This window comes from Hemicordylus capensis, chromosome 6, assembly GCF_027244095.1.
Source record: "Hemicordylus capensis ecotype Gifberg chromosome 6, rHemCap1.1.pri, whole genome shotgun sequence".
Taxonomy (NCBI): Eukaryota; Metazoa; Chordata; class Lepidosauria; order Squamata; family Cordylidae; genus Hemicordylus; species Hemicordylus capensis.
The window spans coordinates 16,603,420-16,616,734 of record NC_069662.1 but is presented as its reverse complement, the minus strand read 5'-3'; the positions used below and the strand labels follow the sequence as shown (position 1 = coordinate 16,616,734).

Here is a 13,315-nt window from a genome sequence, read left to right as displayed (position 1 = left end):
AATTTCTTAGTGGAGAATGGGTGGGATCTAGTGTTTAGAGCAAGGAGGTTGGAGGCTCCTTGTGAACCTGGAAACTGGGTAAGGTCCAGCAATCTTGGGAGAAAGAAGCAGCATGTTCGACAAAAATACCATATTAACTAATTGATGCTCTTCATAAACATGTTAGATTCATTTTCAGAAGAACTGTGGGACAGATGAAGTCTGTAACGCTGACATGAAAATCGTCTTCCATAGTTCAGGGTATGTATAACAGCCTCAATGCTGGCAGTCACATTTTTGTATGCAGAATATGATAACAAGTTCAGCGCAGCACAAGGATGGCAGGTCTTAGTTCTGGGCACTGGATCTCAAGGCTACCTGGGACTCTCTACATTCTACACCTGCCTGGGAACCAGTATTTCTGAAATAATAAAAAATTAGTAATTAGTAATAAATTAGTAAATTAGTAATAATGAAATAATAAAAAAATAGCTTATCCTGTGCAGAACATATGCACGCTAGTACTTGATTGCTCCCCTCACCCCCTGCCACAGCCCCCTCACCTCAGAGATCTCTCCACCCTCACCTGAGTCACACTCCTGCTTCTCCTCCTCCATCCAGTTGCTTCCATTCCCCTCACCCGTCTTGGTCACTTCTCCATCCCTTTACTGCATCCCCCTCGCCCCTCTTGGTCACAGCTGCAGCGTTGCTGGTGCCTATCCCCAGAGACCTCCCCACCTTCACCCGAGCCCCACTCCTGCTCCTCCTCACAGGAGGAGCAGCAGCAGTAATTGACTGGGCCCTTCCTTGCTGCTGCCACTGCCATGGCTGCTTGTTCTCCTCAGGCCGCTGACAGGCCCGGGCGTGTCCCTTGCCTGCCTGCCTCCGCCAGTGGCCTCGGTAGCCCCAAACAGCAGCAGTGGTTGACTGGGCCCTTCCTTGCTGCCAATAAGCTCCATGGCCGCTCATTCAGGCCTCTGACAGGCTCAGGCCCATCCCTCGCCCTTCCTTCTTTCTCTCTTCCTCTCCCTTCTTTCTCTCTCTTTCTCTCTCCTCCACTTGCTGTTTCTCTTTGTCTTTCTTCCCCTCCCTTCTCTCTCTCTCTCCCTTCCTGAGTTAACGGATCTTGTTCATCTTGTTTCCTCATCTAATTCACACAACGGCAGCTTCCTTCTACTGAAGGGGCTCTTTCCTCCCTCACAACCTCTCTCTTCGCAGACCCCTGTCCACCAACCAGTAACAGTTGCATTCCAATTGACCTTAACCATCACAGGCTTCTCCTCCCTATCTGCGTACAATCCTGGTCACCACATCTGAAAAGGACGTTGTAGAACTGGAAAAGGTGCAGAAGAGGGCAACCAAGATGATCAGGGGCCTAGAGCACCTTTCTTATGAGACTAGGCTACAACACCTGGGGCTATTTAGTTTAGAAAAAAGACGACTGCGGGGAGACATGATAGAGGTCTATAAAATCATGCATGGTGTGGAGAAAGTGGATAGAGAGAAATTCTTCTCCCTCTCCCATAACACTAGAACCAGGGGTCATCCCATGAAATTGATTGCCAGGAAATCTAGGACCAGCAAATGGAAGTGCTTTTTCACACAACGCATAATCAACTTGTGGAATTCTCTGACACGAGATGTGGTGACAGCCAACAACCTGGATGGCTTTAAGAGGGGTTTGGATAACTTCATGGAGGAGAGGTCTATTGACGGCTACTAGTCAGAGGGCTATAGGCCACCTCCAGCCTCGAGGCGGGGTGCCTCTGGGTACCAGTTGTGGGAGAGTAACAGCAAGAGAGAGGGCATGCCCTGAACTCCTGCCTGTGGCTTCCAGTGGCATCTGGTGGGCCAGTGTGTGAAATGGGATGCTGGACTAGATGGGCCTTGGGCTTGATCCAGCAGGGCTGTTCTTATGCATATAGAATCCCCACTGCCCAATCACCATGGTGCTTCTGCTCGCGAACTCTTGCAAGAGCTGCTACACACGGGATTAGCCATGGGTACACCTTAGAGAATTATATATAGAGATTAGTATTTATAAGGTGCCATTTGAATGTTCAAAACACACAGTATCTCAGAAATCCTTACAACAGCCCCATAAGATATTGTTAGGATCACCATACAGTCGGTGAGGGTGGCACTAAGGGAATAGTTGCTTGCCTAATGATATATCTATACTACAAACATGTAATTATAATAGGAACCAAGATGTTCTATGAGTGGAACATGTAGAAAAGCAGTTCTGAGGAACACTGGCTGAGAACTGAAACCTAGGACAGCAGCCATTTTGAGTTAAGCAGTAGTAAGAAGAGTCTTCTGTGGCATCCGGTTATAAAGCTTGTAGCCCCAAACATTTCAAATATTGGTTTTAGACTAAAATAACTATTGTGGCTTCCTCAAAATCCCTGTAAATTGATGAGGCTGCTGAGAATTCAGCTTTGGCAACACAAGATTAACCAAAAGTAGAAAAGAAAGATGAAAAATGTGAGGGAACACTCTAGAAAGCATCGAATCCCAGAGATATTCTTCACAAGCCAGATGCTGTGGCAGTTGACAACTGAGGAGTGGGATCCTAGCCATGCCTACTTAAGTGAGGTTCTTCACTAATTATAATTGGTGGCAGTGTTCGCTCTAACAGGGATTCACAGATGTTGTTGAGTACAACTCCCAGAATCCCCAACTGCAATGGTTTTTGCTTGGAAATTATGGGAGTTAAGGTCAACAACATCTGGGAATCCCTGTTAGAGGGAACACTGGTTGGAGGAGATGTTCCTTGCCTAAAAAAGCTCTGAGGCAAAGCTCTAGATAGAAGATTCTGAATGAGGCTCTGTGCAGGCACAGAACCTTATAGGTGTGAGTGCACAGAGGCCCAAAAAGATTCCTATTAAACCAGTTTAGAACGTTATATGTAGATATGCCCCACAGCCATTCAGCAGATTCATGGCTGAAGTGAGATTTGAATGCTATACCAGGCCTGCTGTCTGGTATATTAAAAAATGACACCCCCAAAGTCAGGAATACAACCTTGCTAATCAAGTTGTTCTCCCCCAACTAGATCTAAGGAGCTGCTTGTATTGCCTGGAAAAGAGGTGAATGTGAGCCTGCAGTTGAAGAACAATGGAGAAAATGCATATTATGTAACCCTTCATGTGCCTCACATTCCAGGCCTTTCCTTCCGCAAAGCTTCTGTGCTCAAGGTATGTGTTCGACCCACAAAAGGGCAGGCTTTCACCACCACTGTCACCCCCAGCAACATCAAGAGAGAGAACATGCCCTCACCTCTTGCTTGAGGGCTTCTCAGAGGCATCTGGTGGGCCACTGTGTGAAACAGGATGCTGGATGGGATGGGCCGTGGCCTGATCCAGCAGGGCTGTTCTTATGGTTTTATGTTATCTCTTTTCCTTAAACTGTGATCTTCCCAGTTGGGCTGGGGCACTAACCCTTGGTTAAAGTACTGCACACTGATATGCAGGGAGATGGAGGGAGAAACCCAGACTCTACTTTGATCTCAGGATTTCTGTAGATTTGGATCTGGCTCACTGTTCCCCTCTAAGGCGTGCACACGTGCAAGTGCTCACAAGTTTTCTGATGTCCACTCAGTTAATTTTAGATCGCGCTCATGTTGAATTAGAAAGGCCCCACTCTGAATGCATCTGCGTACACAGTGCCTTGATACTGCTGCCCAGAATAAAACTCATTCCGCACAGAGATGAAAAAAATTAGAGGGACCACTGGTCCGGCTGTTACTTTGCAAGATAAAGTTTGTTTATTTGTACTTATTCAAGAATACTTAGGAAGCTGCCTTCTGCCAAGACTACCCTGTTCACTTTGCAAGTGAAATGGACAATTCATGCTCACTACTGCAAGACCAGCACTCCACCTGTAATATATCAATCAATATTTATTTATTTATTTGATTTCTATGCCGCCCTTCCAAAAATGGCTCAGGGCGGTTATAGGTATAGGGCTTCACAGTATAAATTCACAAAGCAGTTTACACTGCAGAGAAATGAAAAAGGGGTTCCCAGTATCATGTTTGTGTGTAATTATATTGTATCATGTTTGTCACACACACGTGGGGGAGATGCTGGTTTCTCCCCCACGTGTGTGTGACAAACATGATACAATATAATTGGAAAATACAACATAATTGAAAAAACAGCCACTGGAAAATAAACTGTGCTGGGATGAATAGGAACAGTTGGCAAGCTGCAACTGGATTAATTTCTCTGTGGTTCATTTCCCTACTTACCTTCTCACAGTCCACTACTCAAACCATTGTGAACTGTGATGGGATGCAGCAAGGTCAAGACTCCAAGGACCTCTTGTGCAATATCAGCCACCCAGTTTACAGGGAGAACGCAGAGGTCAGTATGCAGTAACACCGGTGTGTTGTTAGGGGCTTACAGTGCTTCATATTCACTATTCATTTTGAGTAGGACTCAGTCTGAGCTAGAGCTCAGTCCCTCACCTGTTGCCTTGACGTTCGGGTGGCCACTCCTACCCTGTCTTCCCGCCATGTGTGCATCATCATCTAGGTCAGCATTTCCCAGCTCCAGGACACTGGTCAGTGTGCTGCGCTGACTCACTTTGAGCCAGCTACAAAATCCGGGCATCCACTCCAAAAGAGAGGAGTTTAAACATCTCGCTTTTCGAGCCAGCTCACTCCCGTTTGCACTGGGAGGGACTTGTCCAACCTGGTGCATTATGGGGCAAGTCTGCTCCCTCCCAGTACAGGAGCAAGTGAGTTGGCTCTAAGTAAACAAAAATTGTTGGTGGGGGGATGGTCGGGGGACAGATTAGGGAGCAGTCTGCTGCGATCTTTCTTAAAGAGTGCTGCTAGACTAAAGGGGTTGGGAAGCACTGGTCTAGGTCATAAACTATGCTTTGAAAGCAGACACCACTTCAACACTGAAGTCTGTAGTGACAATATACATTCCCATACGATAGGGAACTCCCTCCTGTTTGGGAAGCAAAAAAATCACTTGTTCCTGACAGGATGCTGTCCCCTCATCACCCCCACCCCCATTATTGGCAGAGCCTGAGGCTCTCCCTCATCCCTCAGTGCATTTGCATTGAGCCCTTTGAAGTCTGGGTGAAGCCCATATATTATAATGAAAGAACCAAATAAAGGAAGCTGTGCACAAGGTGGAATGGAGCGCGGGGGGGGGGTCATCTGCAGGACCAGCAGGAGGTGGGGGCGGATTCTTTGGGAAGAGAGAGAACTGGCTGTAAGACATGTGTAACATGTGAGTGGTTGTGGGAGACCATTGCAAACAACCATGGGGAAGGGACACCTTGGCGGATTTAGTCAGTGGAAATCTGATGGGCAGAGGTAATGGCATTGGCTTTTGTAGAGAGGGATAATCAGAAAGCAAGCATATCCCCTCTTCCATGAGCACCGTGTAAAATAAAAAAGAATCCACAACAACATGGCTGTTGATATCAGGGTGTGCATCTCACGTAGATCAGGACTGTGAGGACAAAAGGGGAGAGTTTGATGCTCGCGAGAGAAGTGCAGGTGTGGGGGCTGCCTCACTTCTGACTAACTCGCCTTCATTTCAGGCTCTGATCCAACTCCAGTTTAGCATCCTTGACAACAATGCCTGGGGAAATGAGGTGAAGATAGTGGTCAATGTCAGCAGGTAAGTATATACTAGCTGACATACTGCGCAACATTCCTTTTGCGTTTTAGTGGAATGTATGCACCATTGCACGAGAACACTCTTGCACAAATGCACAAAATGGCAGAAATGGAGTTGCACAATGGACAGCCATTGTAAATGATATAGACATTTATAGAAGAGGATGGTGGCTATTCAAGATAATATAATGTTCTGTGGAACTGCTGCTTTAATTTGACAACTAACGGTGGGAAAGCATTACCTCAGCACTATAAGATTCTAGTGTGGCAGCAGCCGTAGACATGGAAATTGGGGCCATTTCTAGGGCAAGTAGGTAATTTGTATATTCTTGACATTTGTTTGACATTTGTCTTCCAGTGAGAATGAGGAGGATATAACATCCCTTAGTGACAACAATGCCGCTGATAGCATTCCTGTCCGGTACCCCGTCAACATCATTGTCAGGAGGTAAGGTTACCTTTTCCCCTGGTTCCCCTACAGGCAAGGGTGGAACCCAGGAATTTCAACCAGGACAATGTGTATTCTGCTGTGCCAGTGCCATGTGAGCATAGCATCTGGTGTTGGGGGCAGAATTTAGACTTCTAAACATCTGAGTTTTTATTGTATTTTTCTTTTTTAAAGTGTAGTTTCTCGCTCTTATGAGTGAGAAGCTAGGCTTGAAAGTGTCTGGGCTATGCCTTGTGGAACTCCAGAAGTGGAGAGGAGCAAAGCTGAGTAAGAGCACCAGTGCTCAAGGCCTTGTATCGCTTCTTTTCCTGCCCCTTGAGTGCCACAAACAAAATGAATTCTGCAACCTAAGCAATGTATGGGCATTTCTTTATTGTGCATAAGCCATCAGTCTCAGAATCCAACTTTTCTTGGTGAAGAATTCTATTTAGCACATACTTGGTTTGTTCACACAAACAGCAGCAGGGTAGGAGGAGCACCCAGCCTGGGTAGGACAGCGAGATACACTCCTGATCGACAGTCATTAAGGGAGGAGGAGGGGAATGTGATAGTGTGCAAGACAGAAGCTGGGCAGGACAGCTTTTTCTCCTACTTCAGGAAAATATTGGGAACAGTATCTGGGTAGGGCATGCTACCCAGCTGCCACCTCGCACACGATCACTCCTCCTCCTCCCTTCCTTAATGTTTGCAAGCACATGACTGCCCATTAGGAGCAAACCTGGCTCTCCTACCCCAGCTGGGCACTCCTCCTATCCTACCAGCAGTCGTGTGAACAAGCCTAGTATATCCTTCATTGCACTTTTCAGCAGAGGTTTAGACTTTCAGCCCAAAACAGAATTCAAAAATGGTCTGATGATAAGAAAAATGGCATTTCTCCAAGATGCTCAGATAGCCATTCGGACCAGAGGTGCCTTTGCACAAATTTGACTAGGGTGCCAGATGTGTCTCTTCCCAAAGAAGGCAGATCTGGCCACTGTAACCTATGCCTCAGTCACAAGGTGCTTTGATTACTGTAATACACTCTATGCTGGGCTGCCCTTGAAGAGTATTTGGAAACTGAAGGAGAACTGCCAGTCTTGCAGTAGCAAACGAGAATTGTCCCCTTTACTAAGCAAGTTTTGCTTTGGTTTGCATTTGGAAGGGTGACTACATGTGAGCCTTCTCTGATGTAAGATATTCCCCTTAAGGGATGGACCTGTCATTCAGTGGTAGAGCATCTGCTTGCATGCAGAAGGTCCCTGGTTCACTCCCTGGCATCTCCAGGTAGGACTGGGAAAGACTCCTTTCTGAAAATTTGGAGAGCCACTGCCAGTCAGTGTAGATAATACTGAGCTAGATGGACCAATGGTCTGACTCAGTATAAGGCAACTTCCTGTCCTATGAATGATAGCTAGTGCAAAATATGGAAGCTAGACTGTTATCAGGAGCGGCCAGGGTGGAGCATAACACCCCTATACTGAAAGAGCTTCACTGGCTACTAGTTTGTTTCAAGATCCAATTCAAGGTGCTAGTTTTCAGCTTTAAAGCTTTATTCAAAGGACTGCCTACTCCCAAGTGAATCTACAGGCCTTACAAGGTCATCTGAGAAGCCCAGCTGTCATGCATCAAGGACAAGGGCTTTCATGATCATGACCCCAAGGCAACAGAATGCCCTCCCAGAGGATCTGCATTCTGTTCCCTCTCTTCCAGCCTTTGTAAATGCCTGAAAACCTTTCTCTTCAGACATACCTTTGAGAAAGAGGGAAAATCTGGTTCACTCGTCTTAGCTAGTATTGTGAGTGGTTGGGGCTTCTGTGGAGGCAGTGGGAATAAGGGGTTGCAGTAATGATGCAGGGGGCGCTGTTCAGTTCACTGCCACAAGATCAGTATCTGTGGCCAATATTCCGCTTGGATTAGGGGTGGCCTTGTCTTGGCCTCACTTCTTGCCTCTCATTGTCATACCTGCTTTTTCTCCAATGCAGCTTAGATACATCCATCCAGAGAGTGGACTTCAGTTCCCTAGACCAAGGAAACAAGACTGTGACACACCTGTACGAAGTGAGTGATAACCCACACGCTGCACAAACTAAGAGTTCTAGAATTCCTTTCCCGATGCTCAGAATCCAAACTTACTGGGAGATAGTGAGCCAGGTCTCATGATCAGTGAGACCCAGTTTTGGAGTGTGCGCGGGGAGGGAGCCCTGGGCGGCCGGATCGGCTGCCCACACGTTTGCCAGCTTCGTGACGGAGCCAGTGGGGCCGCATGGCCCCTGGAAGCTCCAGTATGCCCTGCACAAGTGTGCAGGGCATACTGAGAAGACCCCTGGAGCCGGGAGGTGGCTTTTCGCCTCCCCTCTGGGGGTCTACTTGTGAGTAGCTATGGCGTGAAGCTGCACTGCGGCTACTCACGATTGGAAAGCCTGGGTTTGCAGAGTGCTCGCTCTGCAAACCCAGGCTTTGGGGAGGGCTAAAAAAGTGGGCTAGCTGCTTGTAAGCTACTGGGCTTGCCCGCAAGCCCGGTGATTTACATGATCAGCGAAAATCGGGCTAGGCTCTCCTAGCCTGATTTTTGCTGATCGTGAGAATAGCCCCAGTGGGCTAGGACAAAGGAAATAGCCCTGAGGAGACCCAAAAAGACTGGCACTTAAGTGTGCTCCAGTCTCCTTGCAGCCATGGTGGTGGAGGGGAGAGCCACACACCCTTTAGGGACAGATTCCTGGACACAAAAACATGATCTGAAGGGAGGAGAGAGCTACAAAAATTGTGTCCTCTCCCTCCGCCTTCCTGGGATTGAACCTTGCAGGTCCTGGGATTGAACCTGGGACCTTCTGTGTGCAAAGCAGATGCTCTACCACTGAACTACGGCCCCGTCCCTGTCTCTGGGTAGCAACCAGTCAGATGCTCTTACAAAGCAGGGCATGATAAATATAGCTTTCCCATGTTGCTTGTCTCCAGCATCTGAGAGATTCTAGTTTTAGCAGGGAAGGGCAAGTGTTGAGTATTGATCTAAAATTACTAGTCATGCTTTCAGCAACAGGTCTACAGTAATGAAACAATTCCCAAATACATGTTCTGACTATATGGTGCACCAACAAAATGTTCACCCACATCCATCTGTTTTCTTGGGTCTGTCTCCTACCCAATGACAGAAAAGAGAAGTATCTTAGAGCACTTTGTTTGCATATCACTTCAGCTTCAATCTCCAACATCTTTAATTAAAGGATCTCAGTTAGACAGGTCTTTCCCAGCCCTGCTGAGACCTTTGGAGGTCTGTTAATCAGATTAGACAGTACTGAGCTGGATGGACAAATGGTTGTCTGACTTTATATAAGACAGCTCCTTATATTTGTGTTGCCTCTACCCACTTATGTTTCCTCTTTGCCAATGTTCTGTCCACTATCCCTTGAATCCTGTTGAGCCTTTTTGCCTCTGTCTCTTTCTGCTTCTCCCCCTAGGTGATCAACAAGCCTATGGGTGCTTTCCCATCTCCTGAAATGACAGTGTTTGTGATGGTGCCATCTGTACTTCCTTCTGGACTGATATGGAAGGTGGATACTGTCCAAAGTGTAAGTTTAGAAAGAGAAGGTGGTAACTGGATGCACAGGCTGGAAACGCAGCACCCCCTAGTGCTGGATTAGGACAGCTAAGTCTGGGTGGAAGACAACGTTTGGATGAGCTGAAGTATGGCTAACAGAACAGTCAAATTGGAGACAGGAATCTGTAATTTATATAAATATGAAGTGGTAACATGGTTTGCTCTCCTTTTCCTAGGATCACGCTGTGAGTTGCCAGCCCCTCCAAAACAATACAAAAAGCACAAGAGCATCAGACGGCATCAAAAATCACTCCCACCAGATTGAGGTAGATTATCTCAGTATGAGAGTTGCTTTTAAAACCCTAAATTGCAGTATCTGTTGGAAGATTAGTTCTCACACTCTTGAGGTACCGTTAGAAGGCAGTCAAAAATGCAGAGTGGCCAGGTGTTTCAGGGTGAATGAGCCTTTTGAAGGGGCTTTAACAATCAATAGGCAGCTCTTGGTATTAATAATAATAATAATTATTAGTATTATTTTTTTGATGGAACCGGATTGCAATTGATTCCACAGAGATGTGGACAATAGCTCCTAGCCTCACATCTTATTCCTTACAAGACTGCCCCATTGGGCACTGAGATTCCTCATCCACCAACAATGTATCCTAAAATGCTTTACTTAGGGGAAATCTGCCTCAATCTGCTCCATCCAAGTGGATTCCTTGAATGTATTGGTCGTCCTGTGCTCGAATGTTAATGTGCAGCATCGATTTTGATCAGAGATAAATATTTTCTAGTTTTATAATGCATACTCTCTAGGCTTTGTCTTTAATATCTTTGCCTTCATATTTAGATCCCTACAACTTAACAATTGTGAATAAACTGTAAAATTTCCTCTGGAATTGCCTTTGTCCCTATAGCAGCTTCTCTTCACTTGTGGTAATTAATCCTTACTTCAAGTGTGTTTAAAGCTGGAACATCCAGGGCTGGTTATTTTTGCTCCTGACTTGCCTTGCTTTGGGGATAGCACCAATGAGTAATCTCTGCTTAGTTGGGGCATAGATCAGGATTCGAAGAGTTTTTCACTCCTTCTTTCTTCCTTCTTGTGCAGTTCTGCCATTATCTTAGAGTAAATTAGCAGGGCCTACCAAATAAAACCACAGGGCTCTGTGGGTACCAGGAGTTGAAATAGACTTGATGGCACACTTTGCCTTTACTATCATTGGACATAAAAGTTTGGTCAGAGATAATTCCTACTAATAGCATTTTATTTATTTATTTATTTATTTATTTAAAATGTGTTTCTGCTGCTTTTCTAAAGACAGTTTCATATGTAATGGCAGCAAGTAAGTAGGAGGGAATTACCAAGAGTGCATGCTCCTTTTATTGCCACCTTTTCCATGTTGTGTGAACCCAAAAACATTGGGTTCTCTCACTGCCAGCTGATGCAAATCATCTATCACGATGATCAAAAGGTCTATTGAGGCCTGCCTGGAGTCGGGAGGCCACCATCCACTCTATTACCACCAATGTACTGGTTGGTGGTAATCTCTATGGTAAGATCGACTGTTAAGATCTAGGGATGTAATGACTCCTGAAAAATGAAAGTTAAGTGTGGATTCACTTTTTCTTTAACCTCTCTTTTTTTCTAGAAATGTGAAGTTAAAAACTTTCTCATCTACCAGTGTAATCTTGGACAAAATAATTCTGGAATCAATGTTACTGGGGTGTTGCATGCCACCAAAGAAATTGAGGTAAAGATTTCTGAATTGTCCAAAAAAGGTAACTTGTAGGGGATACCAACTTCCATCCAGCTTTAGTACTGTGGTTGGGTTTATAGACGGTTGGAAGAATGGGATCCTTTCCCTATTTAATGGGTTCCTGGTTTCAGTTTATTCCAAGTCCCAGTATGTAAAGCTGAGAGGGCAGCATAATGAAGATACGGACCATAACAGTGGGGAAAGACTACATCACTGGTAGAGCTCATGCCTTGCATGCAGGAGATCCCAGGTTCAATCCTTGGCAGAGAAATAGCCCTATCTGAAACCCATAAAAACTGCTGTTAGACAATACTGACCTAGATGGACCAGTGGTTTGATTCAGTATAAGGCAGCTTCATGTTCCTATAAATAAGTTGTGACAGTAAGAAATTATGAACTCAGAAGGCCAATACTATTTGATATTTTGTTTGCAATTGTATTTAATAAAATGTGCATGAATAAGATGGCAGACATCATCCATTCTGGTGAGACAAGTAGCACTTAAGCTGTGATGTTCTTCTTCTAGATTTGCAAGCATGTGGAAACATGGTAAAATATCTGAGTGGGTTTCTTACCTCCTAAGAGAGACACCAAAATATTGTGACTTTTTGAGGGAGCTATTGCATAAATTTAGAGTATGTGTTTTTTTAAGGTCTTACTATATATGGCCATCCCATTTTCAAATTAGTCATTGCAATCAACAAAGCACATTATACTTTAAGCATAAATTGGATTTTCTGCATATGAATTGTGTTGCCCAATGTGACTTGAGGTTCATTGTGCTTTCATCTGTCTTGCCAGTGTTACTCTTCATCTAAGCTGTGCACAGCCTTGTGGTTAGAATTTGACGACAAAAGATACAAGCAGTACTACAACATTGCACTGGAATCCCAGGTAGCTGCTACTGATGAAATGATCTCTTTTCCACCCTTATTGTAGAAAAATTGCAACATGCATTCTTGTCTTTCCTTCCACCAAACTATTTCCTTTAGGGTACTGTTCACAAGATCAGCATCTTATTCTAGATTATTTCAGAATCAACCACGTCTTTGCTCACTCAGAGCAAATAAAATATGGTTTTATTAAATAGCAACCAGCCTCAGAATTGATAATGAAGGCACTGACGTGGTGAATAGCTTCTGCCTTTTAGGATCGACCATCAACAGTAAAGAATCCAGCAGTCAAGAAATATGCTGCAGACTAGCACTTGGTAGGGTTGTAATGAAGGCCTTGAAAAGGATATTTAGATGCCGTGACATGTCCGTACCTACAAAGATTAGAATCGTTTGGACAATGGTTTTTTCCATGACACTCTATGGATGCAAAAGCTGGACACTTTTGAACTTTGGTGCTGGAGAAGAATTTTGTGGATACCGTGTACAGCCAGGAAAACAAACAAATGGATCATAGAACAAATCAATCAAGAATTTTCATTTGAGGCACAAATGACCAGGCTCAAACTATCATACTTCGGACACATTATGCAGAAACCCAGCTCCCTTGAGAAGTCCATAATGCTGGGAAAAGTTGAAGGAAGAGAAGAAGAGGACGACCTACAGCAAGGTGAATGGACTGTATTATAACAGCAATGAATACACCACTGAGAGACCTTAAAGGCCAAGTGGAAGACAGATCATCCTGGAGAGAATCTATCTATGTGGTCGCTAAGAGTTGACACCGACTTGACAGCGCTTAATCAATCAATCAATCAATTTTGTATACTCTTTTTGTGTACGTTTATAAAAGCAATATTTAACCCATGCTTAATTATTATTTGAATTTCAAATTAATTAATCAGGAGCATGCTCACAGATTAAATAGTCAATTTTTAATTCAGCAAATCCCACTGTTTACCATTCTGCAGCTAATCTACTTTTGTGAACCAAAGGATGTCTAGTGTGTTAAATAGTATCTAATCTGTGAGCTTTGCTTTTTGAGCTGGATGGTTTTCCTTTTGCTGGCATCATGAA

At 44.8% G+C, this 13,315-nt stretch overlaps 1 protein-coding gene and 1 long non-coding RNA gene across 9 annotated transcripts in view; one reads left to right on the top strand and one right to left on the bottom strand.

The window, feature by feature from the left end:
* Positions 1-13,315, top strand: part of ITGAL (integrin subunit alpha L) — an 87,341-nt gene that overhangs the window by 69,991 nt on the left and 4,035 nt on the right. For all 8 annotated transcript variants that reach the window (XM_053260799.1, XM_053260796.1, XM_053260795.1 and 5 more), the window contains 10 exons: positions 167-240; positions 3,038-3,179; positions 4,245-4,349; positions 5,548-5,627; positions 5,985-6,074; positions 8,036-8,111; positions 9,509-9,619; positions 9,825-9,914; positions 11,238-11,339; positions 12,147-12,239. In XM_053260799.1, coding sequence (XP_053116774.1) covers positions 167-240; positions 3,038-3,179; positions 4,245-4,349; positions 5,548-5,627; positions 5,985-6,074; positions 8,036-8,111; positions 9,509-9,619; positions 9,825-9,914; positions 11,238-11,339; positions 12,147-12,239 — 963 coding nt within the window. The remainder of the gene's footprint in view (positions 1-166; positions 241-3,037; positions 3,180-4,244; positions 4,350-5,547; positions 5,628-5,984; positions 6,075-8,035; positions 8,112-9,508; positions 9,620-9,824; positions 9,915-11,237; positions 11,340-12,146; positions 12,240-13,315) is intronic.
* LOC128329482 (uncharacterized) lies at positions 146-8,279 on the bottom strand. The gene is made up of 2 exons (XR_008309678.1): positions 8,016-8,279; positions 146-400 (listed from the first exon to the last, which is right to left on the bottom strand). It is a non-coding gene; the product is annotated as an uncharacterized LOC128329482 (long non-coding RNA).